Source organism: Hesperophylax consimilis, chromosome 2 (genome assembly GCF_061612785.1).
Source record: "Hesperophylax consimilis isolate HC1 chromosome 2, BYU_Hcon_1.0, whole genome shotgun sequence".
In the NCBI taxonomy this organism is placed as follows: domain Eukaryota; kingdom Metazoa; phylum Arthropoda; class Insecta; order Trichoptera; family Limnephilidae; genus Hesperophylax; species Hesperophylax consimilis.
The window spans coordinates 11,169,527-11,191,633 of record NC_142837.1 but is presented as its reverse complement, the minus strand read 5'-3'; the positions used below and the strand labels follow the sequence as shown (position 1 = coordinate 11,191,633).

Genomic DNA, 22,107 nt, shown 5'->3' with positions numbered 1-22,107 from the left:
AAATATTTAATAAAACACGACACATTTAAAATAGAAAAAAATCTCTCGTTATAGTTTTATTTGCATTTAAACATACACTATAAATTTTTTTCATTCCTTTAACATATTAAATAACAGAACAAAACGTGTTTTTAATAAGTTTCGGAGCTTACTTTGCGATTTTTTTCTATCGAGGGAATTTCATATAGTTTACGTTTCGGCAAAACAAATGTATAGATATAATTTTCAAAAATAACATTTATTTTTTTTGGAAATTCAAGACTTAAGGAGTTAGCGAGAAACTGCTTATAAATCGGTAGAAATTTAAAATGCCGGGTCTTAAGGGAACCAAGGAGGAATGGAGAGGAGAGGCGAAGTCCTCTTCCATCGTGTGGCTTTTAGGGAACCAAGGAGGAGTGGAGAGGAGAGACGAGGCTCTCTTCCCTTTTGGGGCCTTCAGGGAACCAAGGGGGATTGGAGAGGAGAAATGAGACCTGGGAATACACATTGTGGAACCAGAAGACATATCCAATAACAACCCTGGTAAACTTTATAAAAGGGACCGGGTGACTGTTAAAGGAATGAGGTAAAATGGGAGATAGCACAATGGGCCTATGGCCTAAGTGCTCACGGGAACTATATTTAAACCGTCTCGTAAAAAATTCTTTGAGCTGGGCGGCAGAATACTGACTGACTGTGACGTGCGCGTTGCTGCCTTTTATATATGTTTCTAGCAGTCGCCCAGGTACCTCCAAGAACAGCGTGGTACTTTCTAGTGGCGTCCGACTTGACCAGTGAGTTCCCAAATTCGGCCGAGGAATAAGTACTTTGGTGTTTGGTACCTCCAGGCAACGGCCGACTCGTCCAGTAGGTTATAGGACGGCCTAGGTACTGTAGTACCTTCGCGCTTGGCACTACATACTACAGTAGTACCTGTCATCGTCCGGCTCGAGCAGTGGCAGCGGCATATTTTGAAGACTATACCAGTGGCGTGCCACTACAGGTGTAAAACTCGAACAATGACTAGAAATATAGGGGATGTGAACTTTAGTCGCTCAACTATAAACTTGATCAACATTGTTGAAAGGATGTTCACAATAAACTGGTCGATTAGCTTTCATGTGTCATTCGACAAAGAGTTGATCAACTAAAATCGCCACGTCTGAATGGTACACTACGGTAAATAATAAAACCATTTCCAACATTTTCACGAGCATCGTCAAAATTAGGTAAGTACTTATAAACCTGTTGGATTTTTTTTTTAAATTTTAATTAACGTGAATTTCGTTCCACGAATGAAAAAAAAAACTGGGAAGTTGTTATTTCCATGAAGTTTTGATAAACTTTAAACAGATTTCTGATTCATTTTCTTCCTTTTATTTTTTAAGGAACGATTTTTCGTAATATTTTAGAATGATATGCCTCTTCGCGAAAAATCAAAGCACTAAAATGCAATAATTGTATTCCATTGTATTTATGATTGTATTCTAGTCTGGCAGCACCGAAAATCGCTGTCAGAAAATATTCAACAATGCACAAATTTTGTCGGGATTCCGTCTATTTTTAGAGTTCGTTTTTGTGAGAGAGAACGTATCGTGCAACTTTTGAATGAAGACGTTTGTTTACAGAGACGGTATTGATAATTAAAATATAGTGAAAAGGTGGTCACACTTGTGCATCGCAAACTTGTATAAAATTAAATTGGTATTGAAACACACGGTCATAGCTGTCAGGGTGAAAATCGATAATTAATGTTTAAGATCAACAAATCAGTGGACGTTTAAGAGTTGGTTTCGGAAATATCTGACTGATAAATAACTCGACAGGAGTTTTTTTCGACATTTCTAAAATTAATGATCGTTTCTTTCATCATACGTTAAATAAATGTGTAATCTCTTAAGTATTTTTGCGAATTAAGATATTTTTAAACTTCATTACGTGAGGGTTCTGTTGTCAGTAGTTATTAGAATCTTAATAATATTAACAATGAAGTCTGAACTAAATTTAGAGTTGGTGGATCCTATTCACATAACCCTAGAGGATAAAGTGGCCACATTTAAAAGTGACCCGGAGAAGTTGAGGCAAGCTAATCAGTTCATCGACGAGCTGATCCAGCAGGCGAGAGCTGCTGCAGAATTCAAACTGAAAGCCAAAGAAAAGGCTAGAATCGTAAGTAATCTTCAATCAGTCGATATTTATATGGGTTTCTTGTTTACCATAATACCATACCTTAAAAGTTGTTCTTATTTTAAATTGGTGTGCTTTATTTCCCCAGATAGGTGCAAGTAATTTATAATGCTGCGTATACATTTGCGAGCCCTGGGAAAGGAATGAAGCAATAGCAAATGGCGTGAAACGCCGCTTGCGATTGCTTCGTTCCTTTTCCATCATTTGAGTCTCGGCTCACGTTTCGGTTCGCAAATGTATACGCAGCATTATAAATGACTTGCAGCTATGTTACGTGATGACCCACTCTCTTCTGATATATTATCTCTTTGTCACTTACTTACAATCCTAATAACACTGAAGTAGATTGTACTACATGGATAGTTAGTAGGTAGTTGACTAAATATAATGTTAAACTGGTTCATATAATATTACCCCGATTTACAAGGCTTTTCATTTCATAAAACCGTACATTTACATTTTTTGTTGGCAGTCAATTAGAAGAATATAATGTAATGAAAATAAGTGAATACGCGATTTTACTTGAGATTTTAACAATTTTTCATTGAAATTGAAATTTTGAAAAAATTGAAATTTTCTTATTGAACAAATTAAAAGTATTGTCTTTTGTCCTATATTTTAGAAAGTTTTCAGAACTTCACATCTCATGATGTAAATGATACTGCAAACTGATAATAATTGCGTTGACTTAGGAGCTCGATGCAATAAATGTTATACAAATTTCATGATGCTAGAGATCACCATTCACCAACTCTTAGTGAGATGTTCAAAGATTATTTTAGCAGTACAGTTAGATTTTCTGTATTTTTGGAACCACCTTTTAATATGGATTTTTGCCTGCTAAACTATTTCAAGTAGTTTGTCAACAGAAATGTAAGACCATCTGTCAATGTAAAATATCAAACTCGTGAACTTAGTATCATGTTTTATATTATATTCGCATTGTCACAGTAAATAGAGAGCAGATATCTAAAACATGTAAGACCATCTGTCAATGTAAAATATCAAACTCGTGAACTTAGTATCATGTTTTATATTATATTCGCATTGTCACAGTAAATAGAGAGCAGATATCTAAAACATGTAAGACCATCTGTCAATGTAAAATATCAAACTCGTGAACTTAGTATCATGTTTTATATTATATTCGCATTGTCACAGTAAATAGAGAGCAGATATCTAAAACATGTAAGACCATCTGTCAATGTAAAATATCAAACTCGTGAACTTAGTATCATGTTTTATATTATATTCGCATTGTCACAGTAAATAGAGAGCAGATATCTAAAACATGTAAGACAATCTGTCAATGTAAAATATCAAACTCGTGAACTTAGTATCATGTTTTATATTATATTCGCATTGTCACATTAAATAGAGAGCAGATATCTAAAACATGTAAGACCATCTGTCAATGTAAAATATCAAACTCGTGAACTTAGTATCATGTTTTATATTATATTCGCATTGTCACAGTAAATAGAGAGCAGATATCTAAAACATGTAAGACCATCTGTCAATGTAAAATATCAAACTCGTGAACTTAGTATCATGTTTTATATTATATTCGCATTGTCACAGTAAATAGAGAGCAGATATCTAAAACATGTAAGACCATCTGTCAATGTAAAATATCAAACTCGTGAACTTAGTATCATGTTTTATATTATATTCGCATTGTCACAGTAAATAGAGAGCAGATATCTAAAACATGTAAGACCATCTGTCAATGTAAAATATCAAACTCGTGAACTTAGTATCATGTTTTATATTATATTCGCATTGTCACAGTAAATAGAGAGCAGATATCTAAAACATGTAAGACCATCTGTCAATGTAAAATATCAAACTCGTGAACTTAGTATCATGTTTTATATTATATTCGCATTGTCACAGTAAATAGAGAGCAGATATCTAAAACATGTAAGACCATCTGTCAATGTAAAATATCAAACTCGTGAACTTAGTATCATGTTTTATATTATATTCGCATTGTCACAGTAAATAGAGAGCAGATATCTAAAACATGTAAGACAATCTGTCAATGTAAAATATCAAACTCGTGAACTTAGTATCATGTTTTATATTATATTCGCATTGTCACAGTAAATAGAGAGCAGATATCTAAAACATGTAAGACCATCTGTCAATGTAAAATATCAAACTCGTGAACTTAGTATCATGTTTTATATTATATTCGCATTGTCACATTAAATAGAGAGCAGATATCTAAAACATGTAAGACCATCTGTCAATGTAAAATATCAAACTCGTGAACTTAGTATCATGTTTTATATTATATTCGCATTGTCACAGTAAATAGAGAGCAGATATCTAAAACATGTAAGACCATCTGTCAATGTAAAATATCAAACTCGTGAACTTAGTATCATGTTTTATATTATATTCGCATTGTCACAGTAAATAAAGAGCAGATATCTAAAACACCATTTTTGTTATTTTCGAAAAGATGCTTTTGTGAAATTTCTGATATAATTTCCGAACTTTGAATAATAATTTCTGATATAATTTCCAAACTCTGAATAAAATTGTCCTTCTGTGTCTTTTATCTTTATCGTACATAATACAGTATTCACATTTGTCTGTTTGTTTTGTTGCAGGAGACTCAGGCTGCTGAGCAGGGTGAGTCATTTCTATCTTTTCTGAAGATAACTGTTTCATTATTCAATATGTTTTATATGCTCATTAGTTATATATTATTATAGTTCATGGCTAATAATAGGTCCATTCATACTTGTAGGTATCAGTTTTAAAAGACATTTTGAGTATGGTGCTTTGTACGCACGGTGAAAAGATTAAGGTTAGGTTGTTTCAAACTTTTGTCAGATTTGATGTCAATCAAATCATCTATCAGCCCCATTCTGAATTTTTGACCTTTAAGTGGTCCTCGTTAAATGCCGGTTGTCGGTGCGTTTCAGCCTTTCAAAAATTTTTTACCAACTGTCGAGCATAACAGTTATGTTGTTTTGCACCATTTTGACATTTTATATTCTCTCCCTTTTCGGATTCTCTAGATTTTCGCCCTTGTGGGTGAGTTTGTATCTTTTGCATTACCTAACGCGGCATTAAATGAGTTGACTGTACAATAGTAAGTACATACATATGGACTCCTGGAGGTCTAGCACGGACAATCGATAAATCCTTATGTCAATACGATATTGACGACTTCCGTCATCTATGGTCAGATAGCGATATTTGAGTCGGATAGTCGGTAGACAAAAGCCGCTACTTTTAGCACGGCCTCCAAGGAATCAGATAAGCTGTCAATATGCACAACTTTTTGGATATGGTTGTTCGTTAAGCAAAATAACTGGTTTATTAATGATTGGGAATGAACTAACTAAGCTCTTAGGTCTGAAAGAAATCTTATACACGATCCACAGACTAAATTAATTAATTTAAGAGGCGATCAATTGATTCCGCTCCGCACCAACGTTGTTAGTTGTAAAATTCCCGTTGTTAGTTGTAAAATTAAAACCGAAATTGTAAAGTTATCGATTTCACTGTGTTAGACCCCCAGGGGGGTACACCGTACACCTGTTATGTACGTTACATGCGACTCCTTTAACGCTGATATAGCGCCAGCGTTAGCCAATGAAAAGATACAGACTCACCCCCCTTATTGTATAATATTTAGTTCACATATTTCGTTATTCATGAAAACCTCACATTATAGAAGTATGTTCATGTCAGTTTTAAAATATTATAATTATTTTGTGTTTGACATTTTTTTTTTGTTATTACACCGTTTTATTAAATATGATTTCAACAAAACTTTTACATCCCAAAATGATTAACACAATAAAACAAAAAATCCTTATGTTTACTAATTCTTTCAATATTCGTTTCAAAAGTGTTTGTGAAATTCTTTGAAAACCTTTGCAAAAGATTTAAGCAAATACACAATATTTAAAGACCGTTACTCTGTTGATATATTTTTTATTCACATTTGCATCTAAAAATATAATTGTGTTGTTAATTATTCAGGTTTGAAAAAATCCATTTAAGCTTGATTAATCTCACAACTTGACATTACTTCCCATCTTACAATATTAAATCAATTTAATTTGTTTAGGAATACAGTTTCATTGCGGTTATTATGCCAGACAATCTTATCTTCATTTCTAGCTTAGGAAATCTACAATGGAAGATTGAGATCTAATATGTAGATTCACTAGAGATGAAATCATAATATAATTCAGTTGAATTAAATTAAATTTAATTCTTCACATCAAAATATCTACAAATGTTTTGGCTTTTAGCACTGAACAGATAATCCCAAGAGGTGTGATCTATAATTCTATACAGATTTGAGAAAAAACTCATGTGGCTAAGAACATTAGACCTTTCTACTCCTTAGTCCCAGGCAGGCCAGTGAAATTTATTATCTTTATGGAAAGAATTTCGATATTTGAAAATGTTTTTTCATTGTCACCAGAACTAAGGAAAAATTGAGCTAATTTTGGGTGCACTGACACTCATTACCATGCATAGATGATGTATTACGAATAACAGAATTGTAAAATACCAACATGGCGCCTCTGTAGCTTACAATTTACAAGATTTATTTTCACCAGTAGTTACTTGCTGCAGCATAGAATAATGGAAATATAATTTTTCAAATTGTGTGCGATTATTATGAGATAATTATTAATTAATTAATAAAATTCTTGCGATTATTATTTAGCAACTGTGTTTAATTTCACGATGGCATCTAATTTCGTGTCATGATGAGTATGTGTGTGTAGTTGTTATGTATTTAGCATGGCAATAAGTAATAAGCAACGCTTGCCTTGAGATGATGTTTTAGTAACTGTGTTCAATTTCACGAAAGCGTATTATTTTGTGTCATGATGAGTATGTGTGTGTAGTTGTTATGTATTTAGCATGGCAATAAGTAATAAGCAACGCTTGCCTTGAGATTATGTTTTAGTAACTGTGTTCAATTTCACGAAAGCGTATTATTTTGTGTCATGATGAGTATGTGTGTGTAGTTGTTATGTATTTAGCATGGCAATAAGTAATAAGCAACGCTTGCCTTGAGATTATGTTTTAGTAACTGTGTTCAATTTCACGAAAGCGTATTATTTTGTGTCATGATGAGTTTGTGTGTGTAGTTGTTTACGTATTTAGCATGGCAATAAGTAATAAGCAACACCTAAGCCATTCATCAAAATTAATATGCTTGTGTCTTATTCCTCCCTGAGCACTTCATTAGTGAGCTGATCAATTGTATAACTTTTGGTGGACATAATAGTATACAATAGTATTATGTCATGATTTATGAATACACAAATCTATACATATAGAAAATTTGTATTTAGTCAATGCTTCTATAGTATTGTGTTGATTATACCAGGGTGGCTATGTATGGGAAAATTAATATTTATTATGGATATTGATTGAACCGGGAATTTAGTATGTTTTAAGAATGTCAGGGAATTCATATTTTAGTATATTTTCGTACCATTTTCTACGTAATAAGTATATCAATGATATTACTTTATGTGTCAGTTTTACTGTTTCTCAAGACATTGAAGTATATTTTAATTTAATATATTTTTTTTATAAAGTTTTACTTTTCTTATAAGTTTCTCATATTTTGTATGAAATTTGAAAATCCAGGATAAATCCGTTTACAGTTGTCATTCAGAATTGGTCAAGAATCCTGAATAAAGCGTGAAATGAATTAGTCATTTTATTATGGAGAATAATATAAGTACCTGACTTATTAGTTTCACACCTACCGAGTTCGGAGCATGTGTTAAAAGCCAATGTCCTACAGTAGCTGTTTGATTTCCATGTAAATAAGCAGTGAGTAAGTATCTTATAATTGAAAATACTTGTGTTATCCACGTTTATAACTTATCAAACTACACTTATCAACCAAACTTAAGAACCAAATTATCCACAGTGATAACCAACAATTGAATAATTTAGCTCAACCGTTATGCTATTTATTTTGCACAGTTGACAAACTTGCAGTAATAAGTGCAAAGTTATAAACTAAAACGTTTTCCATTTAGTACTGAAAGATTGGACTGCTCTGTAAACAATTGCCCTATAGGCCTGAAGTGGCGCTCAGTATTCTTGTTCCCAAGCTATTATCCTATCTGTACTTTTACCATACAAAATTCATGTGAAATGTTATCTACTTTAACGGAAAAATTACATTATTCTCATTTTTATATTAATTTTTAATTTTAATTATTGTACAACAGATTGATCACCCATTTACAGTACAAGATTTAACATTTGGGAAGATATTTATACAATAAAGTTTTAAGGTTACATATTTAAATTCATCTACTATTTTATCATTATTTAATAACTTTTGTTTAATAGCACCATTCCTCTTGTGATGCTATACTGTGCCAGAACATCTGTTCGGCCGTGTGGTGCCTTGAAAAAGTCGTGTTGGTGACTCTTATTTTCTTTTGCATGAATTTTGTAAGTGGGAAGAGCAAATACAGCATTTTATATCCAAACTACCTATCTATCCTGACACACTTGTTTTATGAGGTAAATTGAATAATGCCTTGTTATTACAAATGAGCATACTCATATGTATATTTCTTATTTATTTTTAGTAATATCAACGTTTTATTATAAAACATTGATATCACTAGAAGTTTAAAAATTACAAAAAAGTTGTCACGCTGTGCTGCCACAAGGCAGCTTGTCTGCAGGTTCTACCATTTTTCTTTAATTTAATAAACCAAACACAATATAATCATTGGTAAATTTAGTTAAATTTAATTTCACGACAATGTTTATCTGTAATGCACCGGTCTCTTTTTCAGATTTGAGCTGCTTCCTATTTCAGGTTTCCAACATTAATTGCTTGGGTAAATTTAATCATTTGGATAAATTTTGTCAATAGGTATCTCAAATTCAAGCACACTTGGGCGAGTCCATTTTTATGAATTTTTTAATTCCTCTGAGTCCGGCTAAGAATACTAAATGTTATGTTTAGAATAGCTCTGCTTCCTCTGCACTTCCTTTACCTATCTCTTCTCCTTGTGTTCCTTCCTAGCTATCACTTAAGGACTTGTATAAAAGCAAATATAATAATAATAATATGTACCAGAGACGTCGCCAGCTTCCGAGTTAGGGGGGGGGGGGCAGCTTAAAATTTTTATAGAGCTCACAGGGAAGGTACAATGAAGAAGTCAGAGTAAACTAGAAATTTTTACACGCAAGCTTTACCCGGCATTGCGTGGGGTTATGGGACAGTTTGAACAGGGCCGTCAACACCAAATCTCAATTTTTTCGTTAATTTTTTTTAAGGGGCTCGTGCAAGACAGTGCTATGCCACCAAATCGTAATTTGGAGATATAAGAGCATATTTAAAAGTTTAAAATAAATGAAAAAATATTCTAAATCCTGCTCATTTTGAATTGTGTATTACACAATTTACGTATGAAAATATTATTTTGCATTTTCCGGAAAGGTCAAATAAAAAACAAATCTACAACATTCCTCAATAACATCGGAGCCTGTGGAACTATGGCACCCCCAACTGGAGTATGTGACGGGAGCAAAGTTGGTTACAACGCTTACAAAGACACTGAAGAGCGATTATTTTCTCTCCATAGTATCCCCAATTGAGGTATATAGTAGGTATGTGATGTGGGTGAAAGGAGGGGAATATGAATTATTGCATCCACAAGCACAAGGAAAATGCACCGCAGGCGAAATTTGTTCATGGTATCTCCAACTGCGGTAGATTTGTAGTGGGTGAAGGGAGTGGAATATGAATTATTGCATTTACAAAGACACAGAAAAAGCGCCACAGATGAAATTTTAGTAGCCGAGTGGACAAATGCCTCGGATTCCCACTCAAGCGTCCTAAGTTCAAACCACTAAGTCTTCCATCATTGCAAAAACAGTTAAAAATTATACATAAGACATATAAACACACACAAAATTAAATAAACTAATAACTACGAAATTTGCAAACATACTGGTGTAAAAATTGTGCCTCCGATTATATAAGTACTGATCTGTGTGAATATGAAAAGTGATTGTGCTGTGCTTTAAAAGTAGTCTTTATGTTAAGTAATACTGAATTACGAGCGAGTGATAGTTGATGACCACAGATAAATATGTCAACGAATAGTGCTATAACTACTGCTAGTGCTCCCGTCACTGTTTTATATACACATACAAAATGATGTCCAATGATTGTCCAATGAATGAAGCAAACCCATTTGGGACATCTATTCTAACACCAAGATCGCCTAATCAAAATAACAGAAGGAGGCGTGCTTCTGATCCCGAAGACTACTTTAGGAAATTAGTGATGATTCCCTACAAATGGATCCTATAATTACTAATAATAGACACGTAATAACGACGGTAAGAAAATATTTCGATACAATAAAAACAACCATTACTGACTGTAAAGGAAAGATATGTCTGATGCAAAGAGAATATATTTATACTGTTATGGAAAAATTATTTAATTTGGTCGGCCACATGATCACGGAAATGTCTGAAATGAGGGGAGAATTGAAAAGTTTACAACCACTGGCCAAACATATTTGCGAAATCAAAGAATTAATTATGAAAGAAAATAAAGCTATCACATCCACCATAGATTCTAAAAATGAAGAAATGAAAAAGATTTTTAAAAAATACTCTAGAATCCGATGATAAACCACATCTCAAGGAAAACTAAAGAAACACCAACCAATTGTTATCATTAAACCTAAAAATCATGAAAAAAAAAAACACAAAACGCAGGAAGAATTAAAGAGCAACATATACTCTGTCCACGATAAGAACGACCTGTTGGAGTACCAAATTAGGTTCGTTCTGCGCATACCACCCCCCCGCTCCTTTCCTTCGCCATCGCTCGGCTATCTCCGGCAATCTTCGCTGACAATTCGTTAGTTGTTAATGCCCGCGCTTAGAGAAATTAACCCATTCAGACCCTGCTATAAAATGGATGTTCAGCCGATATGTCCGAATTCATTATCACCAATTACGAAAAACAAAAAAGGACAGGTAAACATTATTTATGTGTTATTTGTATGACTATTCGATTTACAACAATGCATTTTTATAATTCAAGGATATAGATAGGTAATATATGTATAAAATTTGTGAATGTTGGTGTTGATCGGTTTTTTTATGTTTATAGGTGGTGCACAAACCTCAACGGACAATGATAATAAATATGTATCGAAAAAAAATTTCGGAATATCGATCACATTTTTGATGAACTAGAGGACAATAATGATAATTCGTTAGCTTTTGAAATTTCAAATGAATCATCTGAGGAAAATTATTTTTTTTTTTAATGGCAATGATGATATTTTCAACTTTGGATTGATTTCTTAGCCGATTTGATAAATCTGATGCCTAATAAAGTACAATATGTATTGTAATACTATCATCATCATTATTTGAATGTATTAAAATGTTTTAATTTTTAATTTTATTTATCGGTAGGAAAATAAATTAAATAATTAATTTATTAAAATAGTGGGTCTGAATGTGTTAACGCTCGTCCTTTTAGGAGTGGGGTGAAGGGGCGGAGACATGCGCGTCCACGGGTTGTTCTAATCTTGGACCGAGAATAGATCCAGTTGATGTGGGTGTGGCCAGAATCCAAAACTTCAATTAAAGAGCAACATAGATCCAGTTGATGTGGGTGTGGCCGGAATCCAAAACTTCAATTAAAGAGCAACATAGATCCAGTTGATGTGGGTGTGGCCGGAATCCAAAACTTCAATTAAAGAGCAACATAGATCCAGTTGATGTGGGTGTGGCCGGAATCCAAAACTTCAATTAAAGAGCAACATAGATCCAGTTGATGTGGGTGTGGCCGGAATCCAAAACTTCAATTAAAGAGCAACATAGATCCAGTTGATGTGGGTGTGGCCGGAATCCAAAACTTCAATTAAAGAGCAACATAGATCCAGTTGATGTGGGTGTGGCCGGAATCCAAAACTTCAATTAAAGAGCAACATAGATCCAGTTGATGTGGGTGTGGCCGGAATCCAAAACTTCAGAAAAGGATCAGTTAGAGTGGAATTAAAGAACACAGAGGCAACAAACAATAGAGATCCAAAAACAAGTCATCGCTAAGCTTGAGGTTAGTGATCGGAATTACGGATAAATTTACTGTCCAAGAAATAGAAAATAAAATAAGGAATCAAAATGAATACATAGACAAAGAATATTCAAAAAATATCAGTAAATTTATAAAAGAAAATAAAAAAAGAGTGGATACAATAAATTTACGGTATTCATAGAAGTACAAGTAGATGGAAAAACACTTTAAAAAATGTTAGAGGAAACCAAAATAAATATTGGATCGAACAGATGTGCTGTCTACGATCATCTGTCAGTTTTGAGATGCTTCAACTGCAATGGATAGAGACACAAAGCAGATGAATGTTAAAATAAATACTCACGTGGAAGATGTGCAAACGCACATAATACATTAGAATGCAAAGAAAACATTGAAAAAACCAATGTGTAACCTGCAAAGTGTCAATGATAAATTGTCATTAAATCTGAATGATAATCATCATGCATGGAGTAAGGAGTGTCCTATGTACAAAAGAATTATAGAATCAGAGAAGAGAAAATGATAAATTGTCATTAAATCTGAATGATAATCATCATGCATGGAGTAAGGAGTGTCCTATGTACAAAAGAATTATAGAATCAGAGAAGAGAAAATGATAAATTGTCATTAAATCTGAATGATAATCATCATGCATGGAGTAAGGAGTGTCCTATGTACAAAAGCATTATAGAATCAGAGAAGAGAAAATTTGATTTTTTAGGATAAAAAAACAGCAACTACTACTTAAATATTTCAAGCCTTTTAAAGTTGGTGTACTAAAAACATGAAAAATCAATATATTTTTATGTAAGTGGTGACTTTAATTTCAACAAGAAAGTAAATAATACCTACAGTAATATACTTCAACTAGGACTGAAACAACTTGTAACCAAACCAACTAGAGTATAAAATACATCAGCAACCATTATTGACTTTGTTAAGGCAAATAAATTTTACTTGAATGTTAATGTTGTGGATATACAAAAAAATATCAGACCACGAAAACACAATGAAATATGTATAATTAAAAATGAATCAAGGGAAATTATGTACAGAGATAAGAGGAACCATGATCATTCTAAATTTTGAGAAATAGTATTTCACAACTTACTGAATTAAATTCCCAAAATGACAAAGCAGAAAACATTGACATTATTTTAAATAATAAATTCGATTTAAATTTTGAAACGCTTTGGTTAAACCAAAACAAACTAAAATTGAATGCTACGGAAACAAAGATTGATTGATGTAGGATACCCAAGGTGTAAATGAGCAGGCAATTCTAAAAATTAACACAACTATAGAAGTGATTAATATTGGATGATAAATTAAAATTTGACAAACACTAAATCTGACAGGATAAATAACTAAGAAAATTGCTAAAAAAGTTGTGTTCTTAAAAAGGATCGGAAATAATTTGGATCTCAAGACAACGCGCCTTGTACACAATTCTATTGTAAATCCTCATTTAAATTATTTTTCTAGTCTTTAATCCTTATGTAAATTGCAACAGTAACATTTGGCTGTCATCAGTTGTTTTGTTTTGCTCTATCTAAAATTAATTTTTTACCATTTTTTTTTGTTTTCTGGCAAAAAAAAGTATAGTGTGTTGTGCCTTGAGGTTTCTTCTCCCTCCTGATCTTCCAGGAGTCACTTTTCGCTGCTGATTTCCAGATATTTATAAACTTTTTTACTTCTGTCATTTTCCATACTATTGTTGTAGTTGTTTACTGTTATGAATAATGGAGGAAGATTTCCCTCCTGGACCCCCTACAAAGCCCCCAGATCCCTCTCCGGACCCCCCAGACGGGGAAAATGTAGAAATTTCTGACAGTGATTCTGTCATTTTGACTTCTACCAAAAAAAGGAAATTTACTCTTTCTTCCCCAATAAAACTTGACTCGCCTTCGACTTCACAGTCCCCACCAGCACTTTCTCAACTTCCTCCAACAAACTTTTATTCTCCTCATTCCCGTGGCCCATTCATAGTATACGCCCAAAAAACTGAGCAAGGAAAAACCATCCACCCTCTTGAATTTGGCAAATTCCTATCAAATAGCAAGAACCTTTCAATCAAGCCTGGAGGTGTAAAAGCCGAGGGTCGCTTCCGAATCTCCGTCGAATTCCTCTCAGGGTCAGCTGCCAACAGTTTCATCAAAAATATCTTCATTTCATCTAATTCAAAGTTCAAGGCATATATCCCTACTTTCAATGTCACTCGCATGGGCCTGGTCAGAGGTATCTCGACCGATCTGTCCATCGCAGAAATTTTGTCTTCACTTTCAACCCCCCAACACATTGGCAATCCCATAAAAGCCAGGAGGCTAAATTACAAGGACTCCTCTGAGGGTATAATTTCTTGAAAACCCTCCCAATCTGTCGTTATCACCTTTGAAGGTCAATCTCTTCCCTCCCATATATATTTATTCTTCAACTCATTACCAGTTGAAATGTATACTTATCCCACCACTCAATGCTTCAATTGCTGCCGTTTCGGTCATACCAAAGCTGCATGCAGATCTCAACCCAGATGTTTTAAATGTGGAGAAAACCATGCAGCTGACCAATGTCCTTCTTCCTCCTCACCTAAATGTTTTAACTGCTCAGGCTCACATACAGCCATCAACACTTTTTGCCCAGAACAATCTCGCCAAAAAAATATTAAAATTTCTATGGCCTCTCAGAACTTGTCTTTTCTGCAGGCTTCTAAACTATTTCCGCCTGTCAAAAAATCATTTGCTGAGGCTTTATCCAGCAACTCCTCATCCAAACCTCTTCCCTCTTCTACAACAACTTCTTCTCGTTCAACTAAATTCACATACAAAAATGCTATCTCTAAACCGGCTCCTGGATACGATCAGCAACAACACAACTCACTGCTCTTAAATCCCAATGGTTCATCTCTTTCAAATGTCACAAATGGGTGTGCAAATAATTATAATCCCTCCTCAATGAACTCTCATAAACTTTCTGAAAAACTCTCCCAAGACAATTCTTCATCTATCCAAACTCTTATTATGCTTCTAATTGACCTCATTTCTTCTCAAACTAATCTACCGTCCAACGCTGCTACTATTATTTCCACATTGAAATCATTTATTCAAAATGACTCTTCAGGATGTCAGAATACTTCAGTGGAATAGCCGAAGTGCTATTTCTAACAAATCTGATCTCCTTAACCTATTAAATTCCAACTTTATTTCTTTGGCTGCTATCTCGGAGACTTGGTTTACTCCATCCACCCACTTTAATGTGGGAGGGTATTCCTGTCTCCGCGATGACCGCCCAGAAGGTACGGGCGGCGGTGCTGCCCTTTTTATTAAAAAATCAATATCATTTTCCCCAATAAATAATATCAAACCCCCCAATGCTGACTTCCAAATGGTTGCAGCTAAAATAAAGGATACATCCTTTATTTCAGTCTATCTTTCCCCAACAGCCCACTTCAATAAACAAATTTGGTTGCAAATTGTAAGTCAACTAAGCCCTCCTTTCTTTATATGAGGCGATTTTAATGCCCATTCCCCCATCTGGGGTTCTGCTTTCTCCGACCGAGATGGTCGAAGTGTGATGGATTTCCTAGATCAATCCAACCTTTTCCTTTTGAATGACGGATCTCCTACTAGGATCTCACGCCCCAGCACAAACCCCAGTGCAGTGGATCTCTCGATATGCTCTACTAGTCTAGCTTCTCTCACCTCGTGGGTGGTGTCCCCCGACCCTTGCTCCAGTGATCATTTCCCGATCACCATTACTTATCAAACTTCTTTGCAATCAGACAAGTCTCATATTTCGACAAAGATTAAAACAAAACACACCAAATGGGATGAATTTAACTCTCGTATGGACAAGTTCCTACTCAATTTACCCACGACCGATATATTTTCCGTCAAATATGATTATAATAACTTCAAATCAATGCTCATAACTGCAATAAATAAATCAAATCCTCCCCCTAAAACTAAATCTCTCAAAAAACTCCCTCCAATTCCCTGGTGGGATGAGGAATGTTCCAAAGTAGTAAGAATTCGGAAAGCTAAATCTCTTTCCTATCGTCACAATATGACTATGGAGAACTATCTTAAATACAAAACTCTGAATCCAATGCCAAAGGGTATTGAGGTCAAAAAAAAGATCCGGATGGTACAACTTCTGCAGTTCAGTATCTCCGAACACTCCAATTTCGGAAGTTTGGTCTATGATCCGAAGATTTCGTTCCTCCTTCAGTTCACCATCTCCTCGAGCGTCTCATTCTAAATGGATAGATGAATTCTTGGACAAAATTGCCCCCCCTTCTGTACCTAACTTAGACGAAATAACACCCATCTATAATACTCCTATGTCTAATCATTGGCTAGACTCTCCATTCACCTTAATTGAGCTAAAAAATTGTTTATCAACAGTCAAGGACTCATCTCCAGGCAGAGATGGTATAGCTTACAGCATAATGAAAAATAGTAATGATAATGTTCTAAACCACTTCTTAAGCATCTTAAATAAAATCTTCCAGACTGGTATAATGCCTGATGACTGGAGTTGTCAAATACTCATCCCTATTTTAAAAACAAACAAATCACCAAATTCTGGATCCAACTACAGGCCAATCGCTCTTTCATCCACCCTCAGTAAACTTTATGAAAAATTAATTAAAAACCGATTAGAATTTTTTGTTGAGAGTAAACAGCTTCTCTCTCCATCTCAATTTGGATTTAGGAAAAAAAAATCCACTCAGGATAACCTTGCTATCATCAGCACTGATATTAATTTATCAATTTCTAAACAGGAAGTTCTTCTTGCCGTCTTTATAGATATAGAAGGCGCCTTTGACAATGTTTCCATCCCAATCCTTAAAAAAAACTTCTAGGCCTTGGCCTTCCCCCCATGTTTGTACAATCTATTATTAATCTATTTCTAGATAGAAAAATTTTCATTGAACTTCCAGATATTTCTCCTCAAAGTAGGTCTATTTGGAAGGGTTTACCACAAGGCGATGTATTGTCCCCCTTACTGTATAATATATACACATATGATATGCATGTCACTATTCCCCCACAAATAAAAGTTATTGAGTTCGCAGATGACATAGCTTTCTTCTTATCATCCAAAATCATCCCTCTCGCCGTCAAATATCTTAACAAAGCCATGAATGCCCTTTGCACATGGCTCACGTTAAATGGTTTTGAACTTTCAATCCAAAAGACTCAGTGTGTCACCTTCTCAAATCGCCATAAAAACCCCCCCGTTCAAATTTTATTTAAAAATTCTCCAATCCCCAACGCTTCTGAAGTAAAATTTTTGGGAGTAACATTTGATAGGAAACTTAAATGGTCTTCCCATATTAATAATTTAGTTACTAAATGCGAAAAAAAATTAAATATCATCAGATCATTATCTGGCCTTTGGTGGGGAGCTCACCCTACTTGTTCCAACCACATTCCCCTATCTGACATTTTTTCCATCATCAAAGATAGATCCCGCAATGTTTGGTCGGAGTATTGGCACATTGCTAGTCAATCCAAGGGAGCCTGCTATGCCTCAATACAAAGGACTATTCCATCAAAACCGTGGTTTCAGCAATTCCCTCATTTTTCCAAAAAATAAATTTCTTCACTCATTCGAATGAGGATCGGACATTGTTCCGTTCCTTCCCACCTTTTTAAAATTCACATCCTTGACTCCCCAGATTGTACATTCTGTGGTCTAGAAGTGGGAACTTTAGATCACATATTTTTTGGTTGTCCCTCTCTAAACAAATATCCTCTCTTCTATCAAGCCTTATCTAAAATTGCCTCCCCTCCATTCAACATCTCATCTCTTCTAAGTCTGAACTCGACTCCAATTTTCATTATAATTTTGAAATTTGCCTATTTAAATAAAATTAATATTTAAATTCACATTTCATTTCTCAATAATTTTAAATGATGGCCAAGAACACCCTTGAAGGGTGAAAGCCAGAAAAATGGAAAAAAAAATCCCTATGTAATGAAGCCCAAAATAATAAACTACAGATTATAGAAAATAGGGAAATGAGGATGATTTTGAAATGCAAGATATTTACAAGAGTTAAAATTATGTTACAAAACTTAAATATGATGTCAGCTAAACAACATACAATATTATAATATGTTGATGTACAAGCTTAAAAATAACATGCTCCCTAATTGTCTGCAAAATAATAATGTTCCCAAAGACTTAATTCATAATTATTTGGGTGCTCACAGGCATCTGGTGTTGATTTAGGTCCTCTATCCATTTGCTTAGTAAATTTTCCATTTCTGTCACAACTTAAATGAACGAAAAAGAAAGATAGCTCGCTCGTGCAACCACACATTATGATGATTCCTGGAAGGTGTCGAAGCCTGACAAGTGTTGTTTAAAATACCGCGTTATAATGAATCCGCACTCACCGGGGTCGCGATGAACCTGTATATATAATGGAATGCTTAATTTCAACATATGTGCCTCACAAAAACACTTGTTTTTTAAATTCTTGTAAAATAGTATCATTTAGAATATAATTTTAGCATATTTTTTATGTTGTTTATCACAGTCAAAATTATCACCTCTCTGTATTTGCCAAAACAGTTTTCTATTTGTGGAGCACACATCCTCGGTACATTATCCCAAATGAATGATAGAATAAACACACATAAAAACCGAATTTATATGAAGAACTTTGAAATCTTGATGTATATTTTTGCAAATCTCGTAATATACAGAATTTGCCAAAAATCAACTTTACAACTTCTATTCCAAATAAATTCAAAATAATACACATTTTAACATAAACAAATGTGGGTAAATGGCTACGCTTCAATGCAGAATCTAATGAGCATTTACACAAATAATTTCCTGTGAAGTTTCAACTATTTTTACAGTGTTTTTTTTTGCTACTTTTAGTCAATGTTGGCTCGTTATCATGTAAAATATAGTGCGAGGTAATTGTGCCAATGGATTACATATTATGTGTGTTGATATGTTTATTGATCACCTACCTAGGAGAACCTGTACCGAGATGTTCAATTAATTCATTTCCTCTATATATTTACAACATTGTAATCATTAATGGTATTTCCACAGGTTTGAAAAGGCGGCTGGGAACAAGAGCGCGAGGCTTCATTGTCAGATTATTTGAAGCCATCTGCAACTGCACCAACACTGGGGCTGCCACCGCTGCTAGGGTCGTTACTCCCAGCAAGAAATGAGGACCTACCTTATTCCTTTCATCAGCACTCAGTTTGTAGAGCGGACCTTCATCAACATCAACTTCGGTATTGTAGTATACATGTATTGTACTCTATTTCATCAGCACCCAGTTCTTAGTGAATTCCTACATTAGTTTTAGTTCTTATGGAAAAGCTTCACATGATTCTTGATGATATGTTTCATCAGTACCCATTTATACCTTAACCCACATCTACTTTAAAAGTGAAGGCCTTTAACATGATACCTTTCATTAGCATATTAAGGAAAATCTTCATCGTAAAATGTTTCATTTCACCTATTTCTTACGGTGTTCTGAACTCTATGTCTACTACCATCTCATTGTATCCACAGTCGATATAAAAATTATTTCAATGTAAAAACCAAAAATTATATTCAGAATAATAAGAAATGAGAACATATTAATTGCTATATATATTTTTTTTTTTGATATCACCCATTTCCAGTGGATGTTAAATAATGCTCAAGTGTTGAAATAACAAAATGTTTTATTGAATTTATTTGGTTACACGGAAAATGAGTCCTCTGAGTATAAAATAACATGAATTTGATTAAAAAGAGTAATTGAGTTGTGGAGTTGCAAAACCCGCTCTTGAATTTTTCGGAAATCTGGAGATAGTACGAAAAACTGTTTGGAACACCTTGAAAATACCTTTTATGCTACATATCAAAATAATTACACATTATTCTTTTGATATTCACCGATAAATATTAATATTGTATTTATTTTCAATTTACTTCAGTACTTTTTTTGTGAATGTATCAAAACCAGCAGAAATCTCTAGAGCAGGTTTTTCATCTCCACGATTTAATTGAATAAATATCTGTGGATACCTTGAAAAACTGGATCTCTGTTTGGATAAAATAAAATTAATAATAATGAGTGACACTGTACCTCCAAAAAGCAATTTTCCTGCCTTATACAAACCTTTCATATCTCCATTATGAATATTGATATATGTAATTTCTAACTAGAAACCTTCTTTTACATGTTGAGAGAGGAATATAATATGTAATATTAAAAAATAGACTAATCGACTCAAGCCAAGCTTGCTGCTTCTTGTAAAAACCCCCTTTAAAAGATCTGAAGTTGTTTTATTTATTTTATTTCTTACTCAAATTGGTTGATCTTTTAAAAATAAGTTTCTGTTATTCTTTAGTCAATGGGAAACACAGTAACAAATTTGAAATTTCTAAAAATCGTAAACTTCTGTGGAATGTTTTTGATATTTACTTTTTATCTAGTGTGAAAAAAGTTAGGCATTCAGAATATAGTAAATTTTTCAATATTTTATGTATCTGTTTTACTTTAGGTGTAAAATATTGTGTTAATAATCTAGTTTTTCCATTTAAGCGTGTTGTATGCAGTGGCGGCTGGTGACTTTTGAGTGTGATTAGAGTGAAGTTTGAAAAAATCGACATTATTGATGTTGTTTAGTTCAAAACGACTTTTTTTTTCTTTCGAAAATTCGTTTTTTTGTATGAAGATTTTCAGGAAATTTCAGTTTGGTCGTGCATTTCCTGAAAATATTCATACAAAAAAAACTAATTTTCGAAAAAAAAAAGTCGTTTTCAGCTACAACATAAATAAATGCCATTTTTGTAATATTAGCACTCTAGTACACCCAAAAGTAACGAGCCGCCACTAATTGAATGTAAGTTTATTAATTTGAATTAAATACGTATATATTTATTTTAATTTCCTGTTACAATTTTTGCTTTTGAAAGAAGAAAATATGTGTACTAACTATATGAAATTTACTAAAATCTCCCTTTGTATCAATATGATTGGTTTTAAATAATAATAGATATTATTTAATAAATCAACATTGCGCATAATGAAAAATAAGTGTTTGGAATAAAACTGCGCACCTATTTAAATATGTGCAATTATTTTAATGCCAAGTAGCTATCTTTCACCTCGTTATATTTACTTTAAAAATCAAGGATTTTGCACACTCTGTGCTGACAATGCAAGAGTGTGACAAATATAGACTTAATGAGGTGTGAATACTAATTATCCTCTGAATATGGTGAATAATGAATACGTCAATAACTAATGTACGTCACACATTCGCACTTATTTGATTATATAAGATTGCCAATTTTTACATTTACATTTTTCATTGTTTTTTGAATAACGAATATTCTCAATAATAAAACTAGTCCTTAATGGTTGAATTGATATATTAAATTAGTTGTTGGTCAAGTAAAATAATATTTTTGTTGTTTGAATTATCAGTTTTTATAAAATCACGTGAAGTTTGTTAAAAATGCATTAATAATGATTTTTCTCATCAAATTAGTTTTTGAAGTTGATGAATGTTTTTATTTCATTTTATGTGCTATAAAGTTTCGATAAAGAAGTGTATATTTTCTTTTGCATTTGTTAAAAATGTATTAGATGTAAGAAGGTTTTTTATCATCAAATTTAGTATGTTTATTTTATTTTATGTGCTTTATAGAAGGGGATATTTTCTTTTGTATTTGTTAAAAATGTATTAGATTTTAAGAAGGTTTTTTCTCATCAAATTTAGTATGTTTATTTTATTTTATGTGCTTTATAGGAGGGGCTATTTTCTTTTGTATTTGTTAAACATGTATTAGATTGT

General features: G+C 33.4%; 1 protein-coding gene across 1 annotated transcript; it reads left to right on the top strand.

The window, feature by feature from the left end:
- The first annotated feature begins 1,501 nt into the window (after positions 1-1,501).
- LOC149425686 (uncharacterized) lies at positions 1,502-21,904 on the top strand. Its single transcript, XM_089644408.1, has 3 exons — positions 1,502-2,148; positions 4,788-4,809; positions 19,352-21,904. Exons 1-3 carry the CDS (start codon positions 1,966-1,968, stop codon positions 19,474-19,476), a joined length of 330 nt encoding a protein of 109 aa, XP_089500534.1. The 5' UTR covers positions 1,502-1,965; the 3' UTR covers positions 19,477-21,904.
- Positions 21,905-22,107: the final 203 nt, after the last annotated feature.